This window comes from Choloepus didactylus, chromosome 10 (genome assembly GCF_015220235.1).
Source record: "Choloepus didactylus isolate mChoDid1 chromosome 10, mChoDid1.pri, whole genome shotgun sequence".
Lineage (NCBI taxonomy): Eukaryota > Metazoa > Chordata > Mammalia > Pilosa > Megalonychidae > Choloepus > Choloepus didactylus.
Genome location: NC_051316.1, coordinates 6,599,016 through 6,623,622, shown reverse-complemented (window position 1 = coordinate 6,623,622; position 24,607 = coordinate 6,599,016). Strand labels below are relative to the sequence as shown.

Below are 24,607 nucleotides of genomic sequence, written 5' to 3'. Positions count from 1 at the left end.
CTCAAGGGGACTCTCCTGCCCTTTATTTTTAATTACACCCTTCCTCCAGGGAGTTACAGGGTTTTGTCCATAAAATTCCAATGTGTCTGATTCTTTGCTGTATCTCAGGTTCTAGGAATTTCCTGGTAGACAGAATTCAGTCAAAAGTATTTATTGAATGAATAAAGGAAAAATATGTTCAACATTTTATGAGATTTACACTTTTAGTTGATAAATACAATCAAAGGAACAGGGTGTGTCCCTCAGAATGAAGCCTTGAATAGATTTAATATCTGTGTAATTAGGGTGTGTACCCTCTAATGTTTACCCTTATATAAAAGGAAGAGACAACAGAGGTGGCATTTCACCAGAGAAGACGAAGCTGAACAATACAGGACTTTGCAAGAAGAGCAAAGTGTTGTTTCCCTGAGGAACCCACTTCAGAATCTAGTTGACCTCACTGGCTCCTACAATTTAGTTTCTGGTAAGTTCACCATTTAATTTAGATGTCAACCAGCCTTACTAATTCCCATTTTATACATCCTGTCATTCTTCAAACATTTTTTCCTCAAAGCAATACCTCAAAATCTTTAAATTTTATTATTGCCTGTTCTTATTTCTCTATTTACTTCATCTCTCTCCCCAGAGTTGACCTGAAACATATATTCATTTATGCCTTATCATATATTCATTTATGATAAAAGGGGGCCATCACTTGTCTAAAGCAATTTGCAGAGTAACTAGGCTTACAAAACAGTGGAACATATAAGAGAACCATGGAAATTTAATATTTGATGACCTAAAATCCTTGTTAGTAAAATAATCATACTACTTTTTGTTAGTTTCAGAAGAGTGCATTTAAAAAATAAAATGACAAATTATTCATTTCACTATCAAATGCCAGTGGCTAAAATGAAAATACATTTTTTGACTTTTTCTTAAGAAATGATATATTCTTTATATCTAAAGAGATCCTGATTTTTAAATTGTGTGATTTTTTTAAAATATTTATTAATACACATCCTAGTTGTAGGAAAATCAATAATGAAGCCCTCATTTACCCCAAGAATCCCTGATATTTTGAAGCTTGTAGGCTTTGTAGTCCTTAGGATGTCAGCTAAATTTTACTTGAAGGACGCACACTGAATGTTCTTTCTTTTTCTTGGTAAAATATGTACACTCTAGAATGGTGTAATATAGTTTTTCCTTGAATATACTCTTTCAGCACAAATATATTTCTCTTTATAGAGAATCACACTGATGCCCACATCCTGACAGAAAGTTGGTAGAATGTGAGTCTTCTAACAGGAAGAAAAACAAAAATCTAGAAGGATTCTTTTTCTGCAGATTGTCTATATTACTGCTCAGAACCACCAAAATCCACAAAACAATGAGGCTGCTGAGAAATCACATAAGGGTTGTGTGATGGTTAGGTTCATGTGTCAACTTGGCCAGGTGATGGCACCTAGGTGTCTGGTCAAGCAAGCACTGGCCTAACCATTGCTGCAAGGACATTTGTGGTTAGTTGATAAACCAGAAGGCTGGTTTATTAAATCAGAAGTCAATTGGCTGCAGCTGTGACTGATTAAATCAACAAAGGGTGAATCTTCCACAATGAGAGAATGCAGTCAGCTGGATTTAATCCAATCAGTTGAAGACTTTTAAGGAAGACAGATAGAAGACCTTCACTTCTTCTTTAGCTGACCAGTGAAGCATTTCCTGAGGAGTTCATTGAAGTTTCCAGTTCATTGCCTGAGGAGTTCATTGAACACATTCATCAGAATTGCCATTTTGCTGCCTGAGGAGTTCATTGAATGTATTCATTGGAGTTGCCAGTCTGCTGTCTGCCCTATGGAATTTGGACTCATGCATACCCACAGTTGCATGAGACACTTTTATATATCTTATATTTATAGATATCTCTTGTTGATTCTCTTTTCCTAGAGAACCCTGATACAGCTTGCCTTTGGGACATTAGAAGAATGATGTAATTAATCTATTCTCCTTTATTTCATCTACATAATTTACCTAATTAGAGGGTAAATATTTTATAAAATACACAAAAATTCATTAGACTTATCATGATTGCCATCCCAGTTAATCAAGGAGGGTTTTCAGATTTTGTCTCCTAAAGTTGTCAATGGCATAAAAAGAGTTTGCCTTCAAAACAGTGTTTTTGCTGGAGAAAGAAAGAAGCTCTGAGCTCCACAGTAGATGCTGTATACTCAATAAAGAGTTTGCTTCATTGTCTTTCCCAATGTATTTGAATTCCGGTGGGTGTCAGAGAGAATTTTTACCAGGAGGAATAGATCTCCTTTTAACATAAATAAAAATATAACTAGAGGGTAATTGCTTAATCTGACTTAGACATTTGGTGTAGGTAGGTTCTGAGAGTACGTTAGAGTGTTGTAAAATGATATTTCATGGAATTTAAAATGTATCAGTAGCGGTCAAATGGAAACTTGCCTGATCTTACCATTCAGCGGTAGATTTTTCTTCATGTAGAACAGTGGAACTGTTTTCTGCATTTGGAACAGAAGAACATAAATATTTGGATGGAGGGATAGATAGATAGACAGACAGAGAGACAGACAGACTTATAAATGGGAAATTCAACAAGCTGCCTGAAGGAGTAATAGGATAGTGATTAAGTGTAAGAGAAAGGCTAACTTTGATTGGAATTTAGTGAAGTGATCTCTGAGGAATTGATATTTAGAATGTGATTGAAAGACAGTGAGTATGGGATGGGAAGGTATGTTTGTGGATTGGGGTGGAAATAAGAATGAAAATAGTAGTAGAGAGAATAGCAATGTTTAATTTTACTTGATGGTTTCAGGAAGACATGTGAAAATCAAACTCTGAATGCCTGATGGAGACTTTAATTAAGTTTGGAGACTAGGGAGGAGTAATATTTATATTTTGGGGGTAAGAGAGGTAATGTCTTGCATTATATTTCATCTTAGGTGCATTTAATTAAGCAAGTAGCCATGATAGCTCAGAAACGGAATCCAGATAAGTGTTTTGGCACTTTCAATTTAGAGATAACAATGGAAGAATTAATGAAATTGAATAAATGTGTGAACAGACCAGTGCAGTGCATAAAATAAGGAGAGAAAAGGGGTTATGATTTAGTTTCAAGATGTTCCAATACTGTTGTTTGAGGAGTTCTTTGAATGGACATGGGGAAGGAGGGTCTAAAGTGGCTTGAATATAATCAGGAGACTGTGATGTCAGAGAAAGTGAGGAGAAGGAAAGTTCCAAAATGGAGATCATGGTCCAATTCTTTGGTTCCAAGTAACAGCTTATTTATGGGGAGATCATTAATTATCTCCCAAGTTTTATGAATGAGGACATCAGTGTTGGTTTCTGTGAGTCAAAGGGTGAGATGCATGTGAGGATATGGTTAGCACTCTTTCAGTTCATTAAGGGAGGGTCTGGAGAGCAAGAACTTGAAAGGAAATACATATAGAGGAGTTTTGCTATATTTTTAACATGGGAGAGTAAAAATGAGCTTAAATGGTGAGCTGGAAAGTGAAGAAAAGAGAGGCTTCTGTTAAAGGAGGTTTAATTTAGAATCAATATTATAGTTTACAACAAAACATTAGATTGATATCAATTGGAGACATTGGACTTAGCCAGAGGTATCATGGCTTTTCTATTTAATAGGAGAGAAGGAGTAACCAATGTGTATGTATTTGGGGTTATTGAAGACATTATGGTATTATCATGTAATTTGGTAAGTTACATAATCCATATGCTTAGGAGGAGGTAATCTCATCTGTTGAAAGGAAATGATAATATTACATGAGATTCAAAAGGTATGGATATTTGGATTACTTATGGAGTATGCAGGAATGATTTAATTAGTAAGTGATACTATGATTGCTGGGTAAAATTGAAAACCTCTAGGAGATGTGAATCTGTGTTTAGACCTTGTGATGGTTAGGTTCATGTGTCAACTTGGCCAGGTGACCCAGCTGTCTGGTCAAGCAAACACTGGCCTAACAATTGCTGTGAGGATGTTTGAGGCTGGTTGATAAACCAGCAGGCTGGTTTATTGTATCATCAGTCAATTGACTGCAGCTGTGACTAATGACTGATCAAAGGGCATGCCTTCCACAATGAGAGAATGCAATTGGCTGGATTTGATCCAATTAATCAGTTGAAGACTTATAAGCAAGACAGATAGAGGACCTTCAATTTTTTGGCTGCCCAGTGAAGCATTTTCTGAGGAGTTCATCAAAGTTGCCGGTTCATTTCCTGAGGAGTTCATCAAACATGTTCGTCGAAGATCCCAGTTCATTTCCTGAGTTCTTCGAAGTTGCCGGTTCATTTCCTGAGGAGTTCATCAGACATCTTCCTTGGAGTTGACAGTTTGTTGATGGCTCTACAGAATTTGAACTCATGCATACCCACAGTTGTGTGAGTCACTTTTACAATTTGATAATCAGAGACACCTTTCATTGATTCTGTTTCCCTAGAGAACCCTAATTAACACAGATCTGGATCAATACCTTACTCAAGTACTGTGCCAGATGTAGTCATGGATAATTGCATGTATTTGGAGTTACTGAGTATTGAGGGTTGGAATGATAGGTGTGGTAAAAAGAGGGACATAATATTGATCTTGATAAGTATCTGTTGAAATTACAAACTGTGGACTGAACTATACAGTAAAAATTGAGAGATAGAAGATGATTGTTGAGAAGGGTCATGCACTGTAGGTCCCATGCAGGAGAATCTCGGTATAGGGAGTATTTTTGTGGAAAAACTAGGAAAGAAGTTTGTGGCCACAGGGTGGGACCTCTGATGTTTGATGTGAAAGGGACATTCTATGTAAAAACTTTTGAGTTGTATGTAACAATATGGGAATTTAAGGTTGGCAGACAGGCAGAGCAAAATTCTAATTCCAGCTGTATAATTTTATAGGCATGTAATTTTGTAATGATACTGAAATTTTCTTAACAACCGATCATGTCATTTGTTAACTTGGTAAATAAACCATAAGCAGCAGGATTATTGTGATAATTAAATAAGCAAATACAGTTGATCACCAAGCAGAGTTACACTTAATACACCTATTTTTTCTTTTTTTCTGGGCCTCACATAAAAATTGGTGAGTTAAGTTAATAATAATTATTATTATTTTAATATTATATATATTTATATATATATATATAAATAATAAAAATTATCATCATTTGTCCATGAAATATATTTAATCATTGTTCTAATTTGATAATGCTGCCAGAATGCAAAATATCAGTATTTGGATTGGTTTTTATAAAGGGGGTTTATTGGATTACAAAGTTACAGTCTTAAGGCCATAAAAATGCCCAAGCTAAGGTGTCAACCATAGGGTACCTTCACAGAAGAATGGCCAATGGCACCCAGAAAACCTCTGTTATCTCAGAAGGCACATGGCTGGTGTGTGCTTGCTCCCAGATTTCATTTCAAAGTGGCATTCTCCAAAATGTTGCTCTTGGGGTTTTGTCCTCTCTTAGCTGCAGCTCCTCTTCAAAATGTCATTCTCAGTTGCTCTCCAATATGTCACTTTTAGCTGTTCTAAGTTCCTTCTGTCTGTGAATTCCTTTATATGACTTCAGTGATACAATTAACACTCACCCTGAATGGGCAGGATAACATCTCCATGGAAATTATCGAATCAAATGTTTCACTCACAGTTGATTGAGTTACAACTCCATGGAAACACTTACTCAGAAGGTTCCAACCTAATCAACACTAATGCATCTGCCCCCACAAGACTGTACCAAAGAACATGGCATTTTGGTGGACACAATACATCCAAATTGGCACAATCATTAGCAGTGTTTTAGGGGATAATTACTGGTTATAAATGATTAATGCTTTCATTCACACACACACCTACACACACACCACATTTACAGAGAGAGAAAGAGAAATACAGGGATGCTCCCACAAATGATGATCAATATGGGACAGGACTACAGCAACCACTTTACTAAAGTATGAGATGGAGCAACTAGATACCCTCACAAACCCCATCATTATATATTTTATGAGTCTCCTTGCCACCTGAGGATTGTGGGACATGACAGAACATTTATGACCCACATGTTTCTGTTACTTTCTTACACAAGGGATTTTGAGGTCTTGATTTGGAGAATGTATGTCACTGATCTTTCCAAATGAAGTGAGTACTTGAATTGATTAACCCCATCATGAAATAATTTTGAAGTTACATGATAGATATCCAAATCCATTAGGGAAAGATCTGAAAGTAAGAGTTGAGGGAGTTGAAGGAGTGATCTTTCCAGAAACCCTCAGAAGTTGAATGAAGATAATTTAGGGCAATTCCATAGGGAAGGCCAGGTGCAGGATAGAGCAGGAAGTGTGTGAGGGTCCAGAGGGCAGGGATAGTTGTTGGAGAACCAATGATAGAGCATAAACCAAGAATATGTAAATCTGAGAATTTACACAATATTTACCTGCAGGGGAAGACCAAAATCCACATGGTAGGACTTATATATACCTATTTATGAATCATGTTAGGGATTTAAAAACTCTGAGCACCATTGTATAATTGACAAATGAAACACACTGATTTTCATCTTCTTAGCTGTGAGATATCTCTATTCACATTTTCATTAGAAACATGAGCCATAGCCTTCATATATTTGAGTTTAAGAGATGTCTTCCCCTGTTTCTCTTAGAGAATACTGCATGTTTCTGTTGGTTGGGCTGGGAGAAGGGGTACTTTCAGGTGAAGGTTTTGTAACACGTGACAGTTGGGTCTGGAAATTGTGGACAAGTTTTGAGCCTCATGGCTTATTTCTCCATCCTCAGCTTTGGATGCTTAGTGCTTAGACTGCCTGAGAGTGAAAAACTGGAGGAAGACTGTTGATTGTGGAACTATTGACAATGCAGTCACTGGTGAGTAGGGAATTTCTACTGAAATGAAACCTTGACAGAAATATGCAGAATTTACCTACTGGCCTGGCACATTCTAAGTATACTCATGAGATATTCACATATTTGAGGTCCACTAAAGTATACCCAGGACTCTGGTATAATTATGGTGGGCCAGGAAGTGAGTAAGAAACAATCTTCTCACTACCATTTACACTAATTTCTTCTAGCCTCTCTCTATTAAGGCTGTATATTCACAGAAGAGGTGTAAAAGAATTTGTTTCCTTCATGCAGCCTATGACCTCACTGGGGAAGTAATTCACTCATTCACCATGTTAGTGGTAGTAATGTGCTTAGCATTGTGGTGAATTCAAGGGATAGAGAGAGTAATTGCACAACATAACATTCTAATAAGGAGGCAATTTGTCAGGTGAGTTTGATCAGTCCAGTGTTATGAGTGCTGGGGGTTATGCCACGTTAAGGAGAGCACAAGAAAAGACAATGAAAATTAATGTATTTATTTTATCCAATAGTAAACTTACAGTTTTCATAGAATATATTTTCATATTTTGAAAAGATGTTTGAAATTCTCATTATCATCTTGTCCCCAGTTCACCTTTTCTTTCTTTTAAACAATATTTGTACAACTTTGGTAAGTGGAAGCAATGAACAGGTAATAATGTTTCCTTCCTTACTTTAAACTGTGCACACAGGAGGAGTATTGTAGGTAGAGTAAAATTTTAGGACCAGTGAAAATATTTGAGGATCTAGTGATAGAGAGACCAGAACAAATGAAAAGACTATTTATCCTTGAACAGACAGTCAAGATGAATATACAAGAGACAAAATGATAACTAGTTTGGATGTCCAGGAGGATATTGAGTATGGGAGGCCTCCTAAAACAGGAAGAGGCAGCCTAGGACTATTCTTTAGTATAACAGTCACAGGGGGCTCTGAATTTTGTGGCTGAAGAGCCTACCATCATTTCATAATAAAAACCTGAGTTTAGAGTTGAAAGAGGAAGAACCTACTGATCCCAAGTTCTGTGTAAAGCCTATATAGTTCTGCAGAAGTATGTACATTGCTTCAAGTCTTTCTTCCTTTTTAATGAATAACAGATTTATCACTTATACTTAACAAGTCTTGGTTAGATAGGAATCATCAGCTCATTGGATTTTTCAAAACTTGTTACATTTTATTCACCATTTCATAGACAAGGAAACTGAGATCATTGCATGTGCCTCAATTTGGTTAAGTTTGATTTTCAATTTTTGTCCAGGTGGAGATCAGATATCACACAATGGGAGAATGAGACAAAAAATACATGAAAAAAGTAGTTTATTATTCCCACACACTAGGGTGAGATGGGTGCCATGTGGAGTTGTTGGAAAGTGTGAACAGCCATGATTGTGTGTGGGCAGCACACAAGCAGAGCAAAAGGGAACCATGGGTTTGTGCTTTTAATATGGGTCAGAGGTGTAGGTCAGTATATTTTCCAAAGGAGTCAGTGACTGGTTAGTTGAAAGCAAATACCTGTGAAAAGGGAAGGGTACTTGGGGTCCCAGGGTTGTGGAGATAGTTACCTTACTCTTTGTAACCCCCTGTGGGTTCACAGTGAGGCATGCCAGTGATGGAGGTGGTGAGCAAATATGTAGGTTTTATTTCTGGGGAGTTTAGTCTGTTGGGATGGAAAACTGTGAACTACACCACAGATCAATGTTTAAGCAAGTGGCTTGGTGAACTAACATGGATGTTAAGGCAGAATACAAAAATATTTTCATAGGACAGAGGGGGATAAGTTAACAATCATTATGTTAGAAAGTGGTAGATGATGAATAATGCTTCCCTTATGATGGATCTGTGGATTTACTTCAAATTTATGGAGGAGATTTAGTTATGGATGCTCAAGAGCAAATTGCATGATCACCATCTGGAAGTCATTATTATCAGTTTCCTGGCAAACTTTCAGGTTGTATCACATCATGTTATGCAATATTGCCTTACAGTGAAGATTTATGTATTGAGTGTGTACGTCTCTGTGAATGTATCTGAAGGATAGATGCCAGGTTAGCATTAAGAATGATCTAACTGGAATCCCAAACACAGTTTAACATTTTTATATATACAAAACCCTCTCTTTTAACCAATCTACTATGGATATTTATAAGGACAGAATTGTCTGAACCCAAATGCCTTTATGTTTAGGAATCAGTGACCTTCAGTGATGTAGCTATAGACTTTTCCAGGGAAGAGTGGGCCTTGCTGGACAAAACCCAGAGAAAGCTGTTCAGAGATGTTATGTTGGAGAATATAAATCATCTGGTCACTGTGGGTGAGTTTCTCAATATTTTCTCTATCATTTTTGCATCTATGTATCTAGATATCTGTCTTTCCATCCATCTACCCAGCCATTGATCTATTTAATCTATCATCAATTTATTCAAGTGTCTAAGCAACTTCCCCATATGCCACTCTGAGATCTGCTCTGAATCTTTCATACATTTTATGACTGCTTGAAAGAAACTTTGCTTTTTCACTTTTTCCTTACATCTCTTTTGTTATACCAGAGATGTGATCTTCCTGACTAAAATTTCATGTCTTTCTTGCTGCTCAATCTCCAAAATTCAGAACAGTGTGAAAACTCAATGAATATTATTTCTATTGATAAAATACATCTTATCTAGATAACTATTATCCTCTAGGGGCTGTGGAGCACACAGTAGAAAAATGAGTCACACTCTTTTTCCACACAGAATATAGATTGTTTTGGTTGACCTTATGTTTCTTAGATTCTTTTATAAAATACTCTTCAACTACTGTGGAGTCATAATTTCTCCTTGTATGAAAAGACTAAGAATACTGTAGTCTATGAATTTAGCCATGGGCATCAACATGTTCTTAATGTCTTTGTCTGAAGGTCAAGAGTCATCCTTTGCTGGAAAAGGATTATCAGTATACTGTGTTTAAATTACACTTCTTTGCGCTGCTTTTCAGAGCTTACCTTATTGTTCCTAATAGTCTGCCTTGGACTTGATGGTCATGAACTTGTATCAGTACAAAACTCAAGATATATGCTTCTGTTTCTCATAAATAGGGTATAAGCTCTGCAAATTGGAAGTAGTTTCCCAGTTGGAACAAGGAGAGAAACTGTGGAGAGAAAGATCAGGATTTCTCCAAAGACAGAGTACAGGTGAGTTCTGGGACCCCATGCTTCAATATGAGGAGGGGCTTGGTTAATGAATAGAAAGTCCTTAGAAATATCTACTGAAGGTTTTCTTAATTGAATGATATTCTCTGAAATGTGGGCTATGACTTTGGGGGAAAACTCCACAAATGTGTAATTATTCCATACCTTTATCAATCTCTAGTCAACAATCCATCTGTGATTGTCCTTGGTTTAGAGAAAGTGATACCTATATACTTTTTTTTTTTTTAATTTTTTCTTTCTTTTCAAATATTTTTTTTTTAATTCAGTTTTATTGAAATATATTCACAAACCATACAGTCATCCATGGTATACAATCAACTGTTCACAGTATGATCATATAGTTATGCGTTCATCACCACAATCTATTTCTGAACATTTTCCTTACATCAGAAAGAATCAGAATAAGAATAAAAAATAAAAGTGAAAAGAGAATACCCAAACCCTCCCCTCATCCCACCCTATTTGTCATTTAGTTTTTACTCCCATTTTTCTACTGATTTTTTTTCAATTTTTTAACTTTGTTTATCAAAAAATTAAAAACAAACAGGCAAACAACAACCAAAAAAACCCCACAACATTTCAAACAAAGCAATGGATTAAGGAAAACAAATAACCTAAAATACCTACTTTGCTTCCAATATGTTCCTACCATACCCCAAGAAAATTAATAAACCATATCCAAACAGAGGAGTAAGAAAAACAAATAATCTAAAATAACTACATTGCTTCCAACATGTTCCTACCATACCCCAATAAAATTAACAACCCCTAAGAAAACAAAGGAATAAGAGAAAAAAAAAAACCTAAAATAACTCTATTGCTTCCAACATGATCTTACTATATCCAAGTAAGTTTACAAACCATAATCATTCCTGAGCATTCCCATAACATTGAGATTACCCTCCATACTTTATCTGTTCTTATTAGATTATCATTCCCCCTCCACTAATTGGTATCTCTAGGTCCCCTACATTTTACAGTATAAAACATTGTACATTTTTCACAGAATTCACATTAGTGGTAACATACAATATCTCTCTTTTTGTGCCTGGCTTATTTTGCTCAGTATTATGTCTTTTTTTTTTTTTTTTTATCTTCATTTTATTGAGATATATTCATATACCACGCAGTCATACAAAACAAATCGTACTCTCGATTGTTCACAGTACCATTACATAGTTGTACATTCATCACCTAAATCAATCCCTGACACCTTCATTAGCACACACACAAGAATAACAAGAATAATAATTAGAGTGAAAAAGAGCAATTGAAGTAAAAAAGAACACTGGGTACCTTTGTCTGTTTGTTTCCTTCCCCTATTTTTCTACTCATCCATCCATAAACTAGACAAAGTGGAGTGTGGTCCTTATGGCTTTCCCAATCCCCTTGTCACCCCTCATAAGCTACATTTTTATACAACTGTCTTCGAGATTCATGGGTTCTAGGTAGTAGTTTGATAGTTTCAGGTGTCCACCACCAGCTACCCCAATTCTTTAGAACCTAAAAAGGGTTGTCTAAAGTGTGCGTAAGAGTGCCCACCAGAGTGACCTCTCGGCTCCTTTTGGATTCTCTCTGCCACTGAAGCTTATTTCATTTCCTTTCACATCCCCCTTTTGGTCAAGATGTTCTCCATCCCACGATGCCAGGTCTACATTCCTCCCCTGGAGTCATATTCCACGTTGCCAGGGAGATTCACTCCCCTGGGTGTCTGATCCCACGTAGGGGGGAGGGCAGTGATTTCACCTTTCAAGTTGGCTTAGCTAGAGAGACAGGGCCACATCTGAGCAACAAAGAGGCATTCGGGAGGAGGCTCTTAGGCACAACCATAGGGAGGCCTAGCCTCTCCTTTGCAGCAACCGTTTTCCCAAGGGTAAAACCTGTGGTAGAGGGCTCAACCCAACAAACCACCAGTCCCCTATGTCCGCGGTCACGTCAGCAACCATGGAGGTGGGGTAGGCGAATACCGCTGCATTCTCCACAGGCTCCTCAAGGGGGCACTGCATCTCTTTTTTTTCCTTGTTTTTTTTTTTTTTAACTTTCCCTTCTTTTTTAAATCAACTGTATGAAAAAAAAAGTTAAAAAGAAAACAAACATACAATAAAAGAACATTTTTAAGAGACCATAACAAGGGAGTAAGAAAAAGGCAACTAACCTAAGATAACTGCTTAACTTCCAACATGTTCCTACTTTACCCCAAGAAAGTTACCTAATATAGCAACATTTCTGTGAACTTGCTCCTACTATATCCATCAGAAATTAACAGACCATAGTCATTCCTGGGCATCCCCAGAACGTTAAATGGCTTATCTGTTCTTCTTGGATTATTGTTCCCCCTTCCTTAATTGCTCTCTATTGCTAGTTCCCCTACATTCTACATTATAAGCCATTTGTTTTATATTTTTCAAAGTTCACATTAGTGGTAGCATATAATATTTCTCTTTTTGTGCCTGGCTTATTTCGCTCAGCATTATGTCTTCAAGGTTCATCCATGTTGTCATATGTTTCACCAGATCGTTCCTTCTTACTGCCGCGTAGTATTCCATCAGTGTGTATATACCACATTTTATTTATCCACTCATCTGTTGAAGGACATTTGGGTTGTTTCCATCTTTTGGCAATTGTGAATAATGCTGCTATGAACATTGGTGTGCAGATATCTGTTCGTGTCACTGCTTTCCGATCTTCCGGGTATATACCGAGAAGTGCAATCGCTGGGTCGAATGGTAACTCTATATCTAGTTTTCTAAGGAACTGCCAGACTGACTTCCAGAGTGGCTGAACCATTATACAGTCCCACCAACAGTGAATAAGAGTTCCAATTTCTCCACATCCCCTCCAGCATTTGTAGTTTCCTGTTTGTTTAATGGCAGCCATTCTAACCGGTGTTAGATGGTATCTCATTGTGGTCTTAATTTGCATCTCTCTAATAGCTAGTGAAGCTGAACATTTTTTCATGTGTTTCTTGGCCATTTGTATTTGCTCTTCAGAGAACTGTCTTTTCATATCTTTTGCCCATTTTATAATTGGGCCGACTGTACTATTATTGAGTTGTAGGATTTCTTTATATATGCAAGATATAAGTCTTTTGTCAGATACATGGTTTCCAAAAATTTTTTCCCATTGAGTTGGCTGCCTCTTTACCTTTTTGAGAAATTCCTTTGAGGTGCAGAAACTTCTAAGCTTGAGGAGTTCCCATTTATCTATTTTCTCTTTTGTTGCTTGTGCTTTTGGTGTAAAGTCTAGGAAGTGGCCACCTAATACAAGGTCTTGAAGATGTTTTCCTACATTATCTTCTAGGAGTTTTATGGTACTTTCTTTTATATTGAGATCTTTGGTCCATTTTGAGTTAATTTTTGTGTAGGGGGTGAGGTAGGGGTCCTCTTTCATTCTTTTGGATGTGGATATCCAACTCTCCCAGCCCCATTTATTGAAAAGACCATTATGACTCAGTTCGGTGACTTTGGGGGCCTTATCAAAGATCAGTCGGCCATAGATATGAGGGTCTATCTCCGAATTCTCAACTCGATTCCATTGATCTATATGTCTATCTTTGTGCCAGTACCATGCTGTTTTGGCAACTGTGGCTTTATAATAAGCTTCAAAGTCAGGGAGTGTAAGTCCTCCCACTTTGTTTTTCTTTTTTAGAGTGTCTTTAGCAATTCGAGGCATCTTCCCTTTCCAAATAAATTTGATAACTAGCTTTTCCAAGTCTGCAAAGTAGGTTGCTGGAATTTTGATTGGGATTGCATTGAATCTGTAGATGAGTTTGGGTAGAATTGACATCTTAATGACATTTAGTCTTCCTATCCATGAACATGGAATATTTTTCCATCTTTTAAGGTCCCCTTCTATTTCTTTTAGTAGAGTTATGTAGTTTTCTTTGTATAGGTCTTTTACATCTTTGGTTAAGTTTATTCCTAGGTACTTGATTTTTTTAGTTGCTATTGAAAATGGTATCTTTCTCTTGAGTGTCTCTTCAGTTTGTTCATTTCTAGCATATAGAAACATTACTGACTTATGTGCATTAACCTTGTATCCCGCTACTTTGCTAAATTTGTTTATTAGCTCTAGTAGCTGTATCGTCGATTTCTCAGGGTTTTCTAGATATAAGATCATATCATCTGCAAACAATGACAGTTTTACTTCTTCTTTTCCAGTTTGGATGCCTTTTATTTCTTTGTCTAGCCGGATTGCCCTGGCTAGCACTTCCAGCACAATGTTGAATAACAGTGGTGACAGCGGGCATCCTTGTCTTGTTCCTGATCTTAGAGGGAAGGCTTTCAGTTTCTCTCCATTGAGTACTATGCTGGCTGTGGGTTTTTCATATATGCTCTTTATCATGTTGAGGAAGTTTCCTTCAATTCCTACCTTTTGAAGTGTTTTTATCAAGGGATATCAAGGGATGTTGGATTTTGTCAAATGCTTTTTCAGCATCTATTGAGATGATCAATTGATTTTTCCCTTTTGACTTGTTAATGTGTTGTAGTACATTGATTGATTTTCTTATGTTGAACCATCCTTGCATGCCTGGAATAAACCCCACTTGGTCATGGTGTATGATTTTTTTAATGTGTCTTTGGATTCGATTTGCAAGTATTTTGTTGAGGATTTTTGCATCTATATTCATTAGGGAGATTGGCCGGTAGTTTTCCTTTTTTGTAACATCTTTGCCTGTTTTGGTATTAGATTGATGTTAGCTTCATAAAATGAGTTAGGTAGTATTCCATTTTCTTCAATGTTTTGAAAGAGTTTGAGTAAGATTGGTGTCAGTTCTTTCTGGAAAGTTTGGTAGAATTCCCCTGTGAAGCCATCTGGCCCTGGGCATTTATTTGTGGGAAGATTTTTGATGACTGATTGGATCTCTTTGCTTGTGATGGGTTGGTTGAGGTCTTCTATTTCTTCTCCGGTCAGTCTAGGTTGTTCATATGTTTCCAGGAAATTGTCCATTTCCTCTACATTCTCCAGTTTGTTGCCATACAGTTGTTCATAGTATCCTCTTATAATTTTTTTTAATTACTTCAGGATCTGCAGTTATGTCACCTTTTTCATTCATTATTTTGTTTATATGGGTCTCCTCTCTTTTTGATTTTGTCAGTCTAGCTAGGGGCTTGTCAATCTTGTTGATCTTCTCAAAGAACCAACTTTTGGTGATATTTATCCTCTCTATTGTTTTTTTGTTCTCTATGTCATTTATTTCTGCTTTAATCCTTGTTATTTCTTTTCTTGTACTTGGTTTAGGATTGGTTTGCTGTTCATTTTCTAGCTTCTTCAGTTGATCCATTAGTTCTTTGATTTTGGCTCTTTCTTCCTTTTTAATACATGCGTTTAGTGCTATAAATTTCCCCCTTAGCACTGCTTTTGCTGCATCCCATAGGTTTTAGTATGTTGTGTTCTCATTTTCATTCGTCTGTATATATTTAGCAATTTCTCTTGCTATTTCTTCTTTAACCCACTGATTGTTTAGGAGTGTGTTGTTTAACCTCCAGGTATTTGTGAATTTTCTAAGTCTCTGATGGTTATTGACTTCTAATTGTATTCCATTGTGGTCAGAGAATGTGCTTTGAATAATTTCAATCCTTTTAAATTTATTGAGGCTTGTTTTATGTCCCAGCATATGATCTGTTCTGGAGAAAGTTCCGTGAGCACTAGAAAAGTATGTGTATCCTGGTGATTTGGGATGTAATGTCCTGTATATGTCTGTTAAATCTAATTCATTTATCAGATTGTTTAGGTTTTCAATTTCCTTATTGGTCTTCTGTCTGGTTGATCTATCTATAGGAGAGAGTGATGTGTTGAAGTCTCCCACAATTATTGTGGAAACATCAATTGCTTCCTTTAGTTTTGCCAGTGTTTCTCTCATGTATTTTGTGGCACCTTGATTGGGTGCATAGACATTTACGATTGTTATTTCTTCTTGCTGAATTGCCCCTTTTATTAGTACGTAGTGGCCTTCTTTGTCTCTCAAAACATCCCTGCATTTGAAGTCCATTTTATCTGAGATTAATATTGCTACAGCTGCTTTCTTTTGGCTGTAGCTTGCATGAAATATTTTTTTCCATCCTTTCACTTTCAGTTTCTTTGTGTCCCTGTGTCTAAGATGAGTCTCTTGTATGCAACATATTGATGGTTCATTTTTATTTGATCCATTCTGCGAATCTATATCTTTTAATTGGGGAGTTTAATCCATTTACATTCAACGTTATAACTGTGAAGGCATTTCTTGAATCAGCCATCTTATCCTTTGGTTTATGTTTGTCATATTTTTCCCCTCTGTCTATTAATATCCTTTATTGTACCCCTACCGAATCTCTTTAGTACTGAACCTTTCTCCAAGTCTCTCTGTCCTTTCTTTGTTTCTCTGTCTGTAGGGCTCCTTGAGTATCTCCAGTAGGGCAGGTCTCTTGTTAGCAAATTCTCTCAGCATTTGTTTGTCTGAAAAATTTAAGCTCTCCCTCAAATTTGAAGGAGAGCTTTGCTGGATAAAGTATTCTTGGCTGGAAATTTTTCTCACTCAGAATTTTAAATATATCGTGCCACTGCATTCTTGCCTCCATGGTGGCTGCTGAGTAGTCACTACTTAGTCTTATGCTGTTTCCTTTGTATGTGGTGAATTGCTTTTCTCTTGCTGCTTTCAGAACTTGCTCCTTCTCTCTGTGTTTGACAGTGTGATCAGTATATGTCTCGGAGTGGGTTTATTTGGATTTATTCTATTTGGAGTTCACTGAGCATTTATGATTTGTGTATTTATGTTGTTTAGAAGATTTGGGAAGTTTTCCCCAACAATTTCTTTGAATACTCTTCCTAGACCTTTACCCTTTTCTTCCCCTTCTGGGACACCAATGAGTCTTATATTTAGACGTTTCATATTATCTATCATATCCCTGAGGTCCATTTCGATTTTTTCAATTTTTTTCCCCATTCTTTCTTTTATGCTTTCATTTTCCATTCTGTCATCTTCCAGGTCACTGATTCGTTGTTCAACTTCCTCTAGTCTTGTACTATGAGTGTCCAGAATCTTTTTAATTTGGTCAACAGTTTCTTTAATTTCCATAAGATCATCCATTTTTTTATTTAGTCTTGCAATGTCTTCTTTATGCTCTTCTAGGGTCTTCTTGATTTCCTTTATCTCCCGTACTATGGTCTCATTGTTCATCTTTAGTTCTTTCAGTAGCTGCTCTAGGTGCTGTGTCTCTTCTGGTATTTGGATTTGGGTGCTTGGGCTTGGGTTATCCATATCGTCTGGTTTTTTCATATGCTTTATAATTTTCTGTTGTTTTTGGCCTCATGGCATTTGCTGAACTTGATAGGGTTCTTTTAGGATTTGTAGACCAATTGAAGTCCTTATCTCTAATTTATGAGATCTACAGCTTCGTGGAGTACACTTTCTCTAACTAACCAGCAGGTGGCGTCCACGATCCACCTGTTCTCCACAAGCCAGTTCTCCCCTGCTTAGCCTTTTTGGTGAGTGGGGGAGTGAGTCTTGTGGGGTCCAATTGGTGTACCAAGCTTGCGTGTGTAGTTGGTGTTGCCTGCCCTGTATATGGGGCATGTTTCTGGGCAGTCAGGGAGGGGGGGTGGCTCTAACAATCAAATCTCCCTGGTGATCCTAGAGTTTTAAAGCTGCTGCAATAGTCTAATCCTTCAGTTCAGTCCTGCCACAGTTTGTCTCTGCCACTGACCCACAAGTCCTTGGTATTGGCGTATGGCTCCTGAGACTTGCAAGTGGGCCTCTCTTCCAGGCCGTGCACCCCAGGTCCTCTGTTGAGGGATGACTGTGCTATGTCACAGGTGAGTGCCATCCCCCCAGGGCAGTTCTGGGCTGCTGGGCTGTGTATGGAGGCTCCCAGTCTGCTGAAATGATGGCTGAATGGGGCTTTGTTAATTCACACTGCTCCACCTTCCCAACTCTGGGACAGTCAGCTGAGGTTGCAGGGAAGGCTAATGTCCATGCCCAGTTTTGTGGTGTGTGCCTGTTATTTGAAGCACTTCCGTCACACTGGGTTGTCTGGGGCAGTTCTGGGCTATGGGGCTGGCAATGGGCAGGAATGTTTCCTGTCCACCAGGATGATGGCTGTGAGCAGACACCCCCCTTTTCTTGGGAAGTTGTGGTGTTTAGTGAATTTTCTCAGCCACTGGATTATTGTGTTTTGTCTCAGAGCTCTCCTAGTTCTGCTCTTGACTTGACCTGCCCAAATAGCAAGTCTTTGAAGCTTTCTGTATTGGGCTTCTTAGAGTAATTGTTTTAGAAAAAGAAAAAAGGATTAAAAAAAAAAAATAAAACGGGCCCTCCTCAGATATCTAATGGGTTATTGAAATGCTAAGAGACAAAGCAACCAGGGCCATTAAGGAAAGGTCCACAGGGCAGAGAGATCAGCTTTTCTTCGGGATTTGCATATGCGCCTCAGGGCCCTTCCGCTTTCTATGTTCACCAGAACTCCAAAAATCCTCCGCTTTTATTTTGGAGTTTTTCATGTTGTTTTTTTTCTATGCCTGTCTCCTCTCTGCTGGGCTGGCTGCTCTCAGATTCTCTGGTGTCTGGTCTCAGTCTATCTATGGTTGGAGTTTGAATCAGTAGAATGAGTTTCCGATAAGGGCTGCCACTGCAGTTCTCCCTTCTCCTTCCCGGAGCTGACAGCCCCTCCTCCCCCGGGACTGAGCCTGGCAGGGAGGGGCGCGGGTCCCCTGGCCACAAAAACTTACAGATTTCGCTGATCTCAGCAGTTCCACGTTTTCATGAGTGTTGTATGAAGTATGCCCAAAGTCAGATTGCTCTGTGGTGTCCAGTCCACGCAGTTCCTGGCTTTCTACCTACTTTACTGGAGGAGTAACTAAAACATACAGCTCACCAGTCTGCCATCTTGCCCCGCCCCCCCCATATACTTTTAGAAGTTAAATTTTCATATTTGGCCCTTGTTCTGGTCTTCCTTTTTGAGTATTTTCCCTCTCTTTACTACCTGAAATCACATCTTTTAATTTTCCCTTACTTTAATGCTGAAAAAATTTTAGTTGTCAGTTTCTAGAAAGGTGTTGCTACTTTCTAGAGTACAGCTTAATGTTACATTCTTTCCTCATCTAAGTAGCAATATTTGGACTATATGCACATAAACACTGGCGGTTTATTTTCAAATATTTCATTCTGCTAATGCCACTCTTTGTTTTTAAAATTATTTCAGGCAGGGAAAATGACCATAAAAAGGAAGAAATGATAATCATGCAACATATCTGCAAGAAGGAGACTTCTACCATCCAGTCAAAGGTGAGTTTCATGACTATGAACATTGGTCTTCCAGATAGAGAGCTGGGGTGAATAATTTAGGAGTTCAGAAAAATCATCTGACTGTAATTAAAGACAGGATTAAACACTTCCCCATCAAATACTTTTGGACAGTTTCAATTATGGGAAAAATTAACTTGAGCTGAAAACCATAACCTGAAGTATTATAAAAGCACAAGTGCATAAATGGGTTTTGTAGACCTATTCTATGAATTATAATGAAGTTTCCAAAATTAGTTAGGTAGCTCTGCTGTTGAGATGCTACAAAAGAGAAAATCTCTGCATACAAAAATATAGCACAGCAAGTGCATGTAACTAACGTGAATTTTAACTGGAGACTCAATAAATGACTAGGCTAGAGAATTGAATTAATTCATATAGGTGATCATACCTTTAACCATCTCTCTTCTCATTTGTAGCAGCAGATTTCTTACACTGGAGAGGATCACTTTGAAAATAATGATTTAGGAGATTTCATTCTGTCTACATTGACTTACAAGGGAAAGAAACCCTATGAGGACAAACAATTTCAAAAAAATTTCAATTACCATTCATTCATTAGCCAACATAAGCAAATTCATACTGGACATAAGTCATATGACAGTCATCTATGTGGAAAAGTCTTCAGAGGTAATTTTGTCCTTAGAGAACATGAGAAAACACACACTGGAGAGAAGCCATATGGTTGCCATCTACGAGGGAAAGACTTCACTGATGGTTCTACCCACAGACAACTTGAGAGAACTCACACTGGGGAGAAAAAATATCTCTGTCATGTATGTGGGAAAGACTACACTCATTGTTCTACACTCAGAAAACATGAGAGAACACACACTGGAGAGAAACCATATGTCTGCCATCTATGTGGGAAATCCTTCAGTCAGCTTGCTCACCTTAGACAACATGAGAGAACTCACTCTGGGGTGAAACCATATGTCTGCCATCTATGTGGGCTAAACTACACTAATAGTTCTACCCTCAGACAACATGAAAGAACTCACACTGGAGAGAAACCATATGTGTGCTATGTATGCGGGAAATCCTTCAGTCAACATCAACACCTTAGGCTACATGAGAGAACTCACACTGGAGAGAAACCATATGTCTGCCATCTATGTGAAAAAGACTTCACTGATATTTCTTCCCTCAAAAGACATGAGAGAAATCATGCTGGAGAGAAACCATATGTCTGCCTTCTGTGTGGGAAATCTTTCAGTCTTTGTGGTAACCTTAGGCAGCATGAGAGAACTCACACTTTGGAGAAACCATTTGTCTGTGATGTTTGTGGAAAATCCTTCAGTCAACGTATTCACCTTATACAACATGAGAGAACTCACACTGGGGAGAAACCATATCTTTGCCATCAATGTGGGAAAGGCTTCACTGATAGTTCTGCCCTCAGACAACATGGGAGAATTCACACTGGAGAAAAACCGTATGCCTGCCCTCTGTGTGGGAAATCATTCAGTACATGTGGTAGCCTTAGACAACATGAGAGAACTCACACTGGTGAGAAGCCATATGTCTGCAATGTTTGTGGAAAATCCTTCAGTCAACATATTCACCTTACACAACATGAGAGAAGTCACACTGGGGAGAAACCATATGTCTGCCACCTATGTGGGAAAACCTTTAGATATAATTCTTCCATTAGGAAACATCAAAGAACTCATTAAAAATGTGCATTTGGAAGAGTCTTTAGCTACAGGTATGATCTTTTAAAAAATGAAAGAACTTACACCTGAGTGTACTTCTCTGTCAAAGTAATCAGTGTGTAAATGCCTTTATTTACAATCTATCCTTAAATAACATGATTGCACTGTCCTGGGAGGAGCTCTATGTCTGTAATTACCGATAGTAGATTTCATCTGAGCTCCAGCCTTCATGTATACAAGCACAGCCCAGAGTAAGAATAGCTTCTAAACCAGGAAACTAGACAGAAAGGTCTTTACCAGGGGAAGGAAACACTAGGAGGACAAGAGATAATTTTTTTTATGGAGTATTCAATGAAAAAATGTATGAAAAATCCTTTACTTAGAGAGCAACATGTTATTGGTCTTGATATTCTTCTGTTTTAGTTCATCTGAATATATATTTCTTTTGACCTTAAACACTGAATACCATGAATATTCAACCTTCTTTAAAATTGAATCATATACTATATATATTCTTTTGTAGCTGATTTTTTTGATCACCATCTGTAAATCAGGCTATTCAGTGTGAGTTTATGGAACATTTTTAGGAGTGCTCCATCAGATGTATTGTTCTTATTTTAGATATTCATTCTCCTAATAGTTGACTTTTGTTTGTTACCATGTTTTAGCTACTATGAAAAATACACTTTCTTTAAAATTGCTATGCTTGAGTTTCATGGACCTAGATACTCATTATTCTCAAGCATGCAAAAGATAGATTGCTGGATCAAAAATAGGTACATGTGACCAGAAGACTGTGTGAGGATGGCAGAATAGGGAGCTCCAAGACTCAATTGTTCCACTACAAAATCTATTTAACAGACAGGAAATATCTAAAACAGCTATTTTGGATCTACATAGGCCAGAAGAACACTGTACAGCATCCAGGAAGAGCAGAAGGAAGTGGCTGACTAATTTTAATAAAGAACAGAAAATTACTCTCCCCTAAAAGTGGCTACTGACACCCTTATCCCACTCTTGCTATGTTCCATCATGGGGCCCAACCCCTAGCTAGATTTCTGGTGACAGAAGGGGACACAAAAATCCTCTTCCCCAAGACCAAGGAAATGCATGGCAAAGAACTGATTGCAGCTTTTGATTGATGACTTTGGATTGCTGGAGCACAGTACTAAGGGTGACTACTCTCACAAACCACACTTACAAAGGTAATGGTGGCAGCCATTATTTCAACACACTCTGGGAGGAAGAGGTGAGTTGAAGAAACTACCCTTCCTCAGGGCTGCAGGAGACAGTTAGATGAAGGGATACATTTTCTGGGCAGGTCAATAGAGCTCAGCTTTCAGAACAGTGAAGGAAGCTTTCAATGCCCTTTCTGATTCTCAAACCAGGACATTTGGGACCTGGTCTGCACACCCTACATGGGTCACTGGCCCTGTTACAGCAGAAAAGATTGACAAGAAAGTCCTCCTTAATGTGCCTCTCAACCCAGCTGCAATAGGAGCTTGAGGCAGTGAAAGGCATGTAAGAGCTATAGAGCCAGATATTATGAATCAATAGCTTGTGGACCTCAAATACCTAGGAGCAGGATGTCTGCCTTCTGGGAAACAGAGGGTACAAACTCCTGAAAACAGGAGAACTACAAAACAACTAACAAGTAAAGAACAGGACAAGACACAATCACAGAAAGACAGGGAAAACCATACACACTGCATTCACTCTCTGGAGGCATTCCTGATAAGAGGACCAATGCTCATGAAAATCTGTCTCATTACCAACTGGTTACAAAAACAAGAAACAGACACCTCAGGGAATAAATACCAGAATTAACATATTAAAATATGAAGTGTGCAACAAGAGTACAAGACAAACAGGAAATGATATTCCATCCAAAGGAAAAGGATAAAATTTCAGAAGCCAATAATGAAGAAGCCAGAATGTGGACATAACAAATGAAACATTTAAAATGTTCTTAAAGTACTCAAGGAGATGGAGGAAAATACAAAGAAAGAACTAAAGGTTGCAGGAAAACAATGATTAGGCAATATGAATATCTTAGCAAAGATACAGATTTTGAAAGGAGCTAACCAAACAAAAGTACAGGAGCTGAAGATGATAATGCATATATTCCAGAAGGGTTTCAATGGAAGACTAGCACTGGAAGAAGAAAGAATCAGTGAACACAAAGACAAGGTAATTGAAATAAATCAGGCAGAGGAGCAAGCATAAGAAAAGAATTATAAAATGTGACAATTGCTTAACAGATCATGGAGACAACTTTAAGTGTATCAATGTATGAATCATAGAAGTCCCAAAAGGAGAAAAAAGAAAGGGGCAGAATTAATAGTCAAAGAAGTAATGAGAGAGAACTTCCTAAGTTGAGCAAAAGGCATGAATATACACATCCAAGACTCTCAGAGAATACCAATCATGAGAGTCACAATGAGAAATACACACTCATTTAGTGATCAATACATTGTTGAATGCAAATGACAAAAAGAGACTTCTGAAAGCTTCAAGAAAATGTCAATGAGTTATGACCAAGGGAATCCAAATAAGATTGCTTGATGATCTCTCATCAGGAAACATGAAAGAATGAAGAGAGTGAGCTGAAATTCTTAATGTGTTGAAAGAAAACAGTTGCCAACAAAGAACTGTCAGGAGAAACTTTCTTTCAAAAAGGAGGGAGAGATTAAGACATTTCCAAATAAACCAAAGCTGAAGGTGTTCCTCACCAGTAGAGGTGTCCCACAAGCAGTGCTAAAGGGGGTTCTTCACATGAGAAGGAAAAGATACTAAGCAGTGGTATTAACTGCCACAAAGAAATGAATACCTGTGATAAATTAAACATTTGGGTAAGAATAATGCCAGAATTGTGGTGCCAGTATATTTTTTTTGTTTGTAACTCCATTTCTTACTTCCTACATGTGCTAAAATATGAATACATAACAAGTAATGATAAATCTATGGGTTGCAATATACAAAGTACAAAGATGTTCTAGTTTGTTCATGCTGCCAGAATGCAAAACACCAGAGATGGATTGGCTTTTTATAAAAGTGACACAGTTACAGTCTTAAGGCCATAAAGTGTCCAAGGTAACACATCAGCAATTGGGGACCTTCACTAGAAGATGGCCATTGGCATTCAGAAAACCTCTGTTAGCTGGGAATGCACATGAATGGCATCTGTTCCAAAGTTCTGGTTTCAAAATGGCTTTCTCCCAGGATGTTCCTTTCTAAGTAGCAGTTCCTCAAAAATGTCACTCTTAGTTGCACTTGGGGTATTTGTCCTCTCTTAGCTTCTCTGGAGCAAGAGTCTGATTTCAATGGCTGTCTTCAAACTGTCTCTCATCTGCAGCTTCTGTGCTTTCTTCAAAGTGTCCCTCTTGGCTGTAGCTCCTCTTCAAAATGTCACTCACAGCTGCACTGAATTCCTTCTGTTTGTCAGCTCATTTATGTGGCTCCACTGATCAAGGCCCAACCTAATTGGGTGGGGCCATGCCTCCATGGAAATGATCTCATCAGAGTTACCACCCATAGTTGGGTGGGGTGCATCTCCATGGAATCACTCAAAGAATTACAATCTAATTAACACTGATA

The 24,607-nt window shown here is 37.9% G+C and overlaps 1 protein-coding gene across 3 annotated transcripts in view; it reads left to right on the top strand.

Moving 5' to 3' along the window:
* LOC119545445 (zinc finger protein 596-like) overlaps positions 1–24,032 on the top strand; it is a 73,259-nt gene extending 49,227 nt beyond the window's left edge. For 2 of the 3 annotated variants that reach the window (XM_037850946.1, XM_037850945.1), the window contains exons 2-7: positions 321–463; positions 6,808–6,894; positions 9,076–9,202; positions 9,965–10,060; positions 19,255–19,337; positions 19,775–24,032. In XM_037850946.1, coding sequence (XP_037706874.1) covers positions 6,883–6,894; positions 9,076–9,202; positions 9,965–10,060; positions 19,255–19,337; positions 19,775–21,031 — 1,575 coding nt within the window. In that variant the 5' untranslated portion in view covers positions 321–463; positions 6,808–6,882 and the 3' untranslated portion in view covers positions 21,032–24,032. The remainder of the gene's footprint in view (positions 1–320; positions 464–6,807; positions 6,895–9,075; positions 9,203–9,964; positions 10,061–19,254; positions 19,338–19,774) is intronic. The other variant, XM_037850947.1, reaches the window with a different exon arrangement.
* The last annotated feature ends 575 nt before the right edge of the window (positions 24,033–24,607 follow it).